Source organism: Brienomyrus brachyistius, chromosome 9, assembly GCF_023856365.1.
Source record: "Brienomyrus brachyistius isolate T26 chromosome 9, BBRACH_0.4, whole genome shotgun sequence".
Lineage (NCBI taxonomy): Eukaryota > Metazoa > Chordata > Actinopteri > Osteoglossiformes > Mormyridae > Brienomyrus > Brienomyrus brachyistius.
In genome coordinates, this window is record NC_064541.1 from 14046070 (window position 1) to 14048450 (window position 2381).

General features: G+C 44.4%; 1 protein-coding gene across 1 annotated transcript; it reads right to left on the bottom strand.

The window, feature by feature from the left end:
- Window positions 1–1093: 1093 nt before the first annotated feature.
- Window positions 1094–2176, bottom strand: LOC125749064 (hepcidin antimicrobial peptide). The gene is made up of 3 exons (XM_049025923.1): window positions 1998–2176; window positions 1819–1902; window positions 1094–1602 (listed from the first exon to the last, which is right to left on the bottom strand). Exons 1-3 carry the CDS (start codon window positions 2172–2174, stop codon window positions 1504–1506), a joined length of 360 nt encoding a protein of 119 aa, XP_048881880.1. The 5' UTR covers window positions 2175–2176; the 3' UTR covers window positions 1094–1503.
- Window positions 2177–2381: the final 205 nt, after the last annotated feature.

Genomic DNA, 2381 nt, shown 5'->3' on the forward strand with positions numbered 1-2381 from the left:
CCGGAGGGGGGAGCAGATACAGTAAAAAAAAAAGGGGGGGGTCATATTGGGGGTAGTTTTCACGGGCTCATTTTTCAGTAGATCTACATACATTTGGTGCAAAAGGAGAGACAATGCTGGAGTCCAGATAATACTGCTGTAAATTCATAAAGAACCCACCTAGAGGCACAACGAAATGCGAAAGATAAGCATTAACGATTAAAGGATATTTTTCACAGGAGAAATGCCAGCCGGTCGCGATACTGTCTGTTGTAGCGCATCGGTATGCGGTGAGAGAATGGGAAACCGCCAACGCTGCTGTCGGATAATGAAAACTAACGAGTCCAGGTGCCGCGCTGACCCGGGGATAAGGGGCGGCCGGGCAGCATGTTTGCGCTGGTGGTTCGCCTTCATTATAAACCCCATCCATTCTCTTTAGGAGTCGCTATAGTATCGACCCGGCACCTGAGATGCGGGAGCCAGTTCTACTACAGCCAAATGAGCATGCAAATGATGTCACCTGGTGAACAGAGAAACGTGTGGATTTTAAGCCACCGAAGACGTTGCTTTCCATTCTTGCAGAAAGTTATGTGCAATGCGTAAACATAGTATTGAACTCCTATGTGTATAGAATTGCAAGCATCGAAGGTGCTCTTATAATACTTAAAATACCTGTACTGTAATACGGCTGGCTCTTCTCAAACCACTATAGATTGAGGTCAATTATTAGAACGCTTGTCGAACGGCAGTGCAGTGCGTGGTCTTTGGCTCCCCCTAGTGGTAATATTTGTGGCCCGCTGCGTTACTTATCACGGGCCCTGAGGGACAGACGACTAACCAGGATCCGCGAAGAGGTGGGTAGGGAGATATAGGATGATTTGGAAATTAATCAGTAATGCCGCATCTGTTCTGCACGAAAGGCTTTGCTTTGCGCCATTTCCGCTTTACTTTTTTCTTTTGGCCTACGGTATCTTGGGGGTCACGCCAAACTAACACGGCGGGGGTAAAAGCTGTCAGTCAGTGAGTGGCACCATGAACATCACAAAAATGACACTGACACTAATAGCTCTGAGAGCAGAGCTGAATACCATGAAAGAAAATAGGTGTCCTTAGATATTGTTTATCATAAATTGTTTATTTACATGACAACACATGTTATTTTTGAAACATATCTATATAAATCTTATATTGAAGAAACGAAACAAAACACTTGTGTATAAAACAACTGGTAAGTACATGGCGAATATACATAAAAAAACATACAAATCTGTTATTTTGTCAACAGATTCGAGCAACAAAATGATTAATTAAAACGGAATCCAGCGGACGAGCTCTAAGCATAGTCATGAAAATTATTGAGATTGCATAACCAAAATATTGCCGTTTATAAATTCATCTGGTTTCGGAAGTACGAATTAAATGACCAGGGTGGAAAAAATCCAGTGCAATACAGGAGTTAGAAATATGTCAGTAATAAGTTAATCTTCGCAGCAGTGTTCCGGCCCCGTGTGTCCAACGAGGTGGTTAAAATTTACAGCAAAAACCACAGCCTTGATTTTTACAGCATTTACAGCAGTACCGGCACAGGGACAGGTGGCTCTGCCGCTTCATCCTTAGGAGGACCTAAGAGAAAAGCGAACGATCAAGTTACCATGTGATCTGTGTGAAAATAGAAGCTCCTGAGTATTATCCAGACATATTATCTTCACTTATTCCGTCTGCTGCCCAGCATTAAGTAACTACATGACAGTAATATTATAGGCCTACCGGGTATATGCGGCATCTTAGTTAACGCTAATCTCTTCAGTATACTTTAATGAATGTGCCCCAGTAGCGTACCAATGGATTGGTCTCTTCTGCAGCTGCGGGTGTCCAGCGCTCCTCAGTTCGCGTGTCACCCCGGCCGGTCTCCTGTGTCAGTGTCTGTCAGTGGAAATACACCCCAGGTAAGGTAACTGCATCTGAAGATCGGAGCTCCAAATCACGCTACTTCTGGTCCATGACTGACTGGCGCTTACCTCGGAGAAGGGCACGGCCGCGGTTTGAAGGGCGCAAAGGCAGAGGGTCACGGCGACGATGCACAGGAGTTTCATTCTCACACCAACTTGCAAAGTTTCCTTCCGCTCCTCAACCAGTCGACTAACTGACACTTTCCAGTAGGCAGAAGAGGACCTGCTTTCACAATGCAGCCACATGAGTTTATATCTGTTATGCACCCTGTTGCCTCATGCCCCCCCCCCTCAGCCGGCCCCGCCCATTTCTGTAATTTCTGCTATTTCATAACTCCAAATGAGAATGTTTAACTGCATGTAAATATAACTTTGTGCATATATATATAACGACTTCGGGTCGTTTCAAATAAATCGCGATAAATATGAATGTGTCATTTTGATACCTATATT

What these genes read in the sequence shown, in the direction of transcription:
- LOC125749064 (XM_049025923.1), bottom strand. Translation starts at nt 2,174, where the DNA reads ATGTGGCTGCATTGTGAAAGCAGGTCCTCTTCTGCCTACTGGAAAGTG. An exon ending in CGGCCGTGCCCTTCTCCGAG is followed by an intron (nt 1,903 to 1,997) that starts GTAAGCGCCAGT and finishes TTCCACTGACAG; the next exon opens with ACACTGACACAGGAGACCGG. An exon ending in CAGAAGAGACCAATCCATTG is followed by an intron (nt 1,603 to 1,818) that starts GTACGCTACTGG and finishes CTTTTCTCTTAG; the next exon opens with GTCCTCCTAAGGATGAAGCG.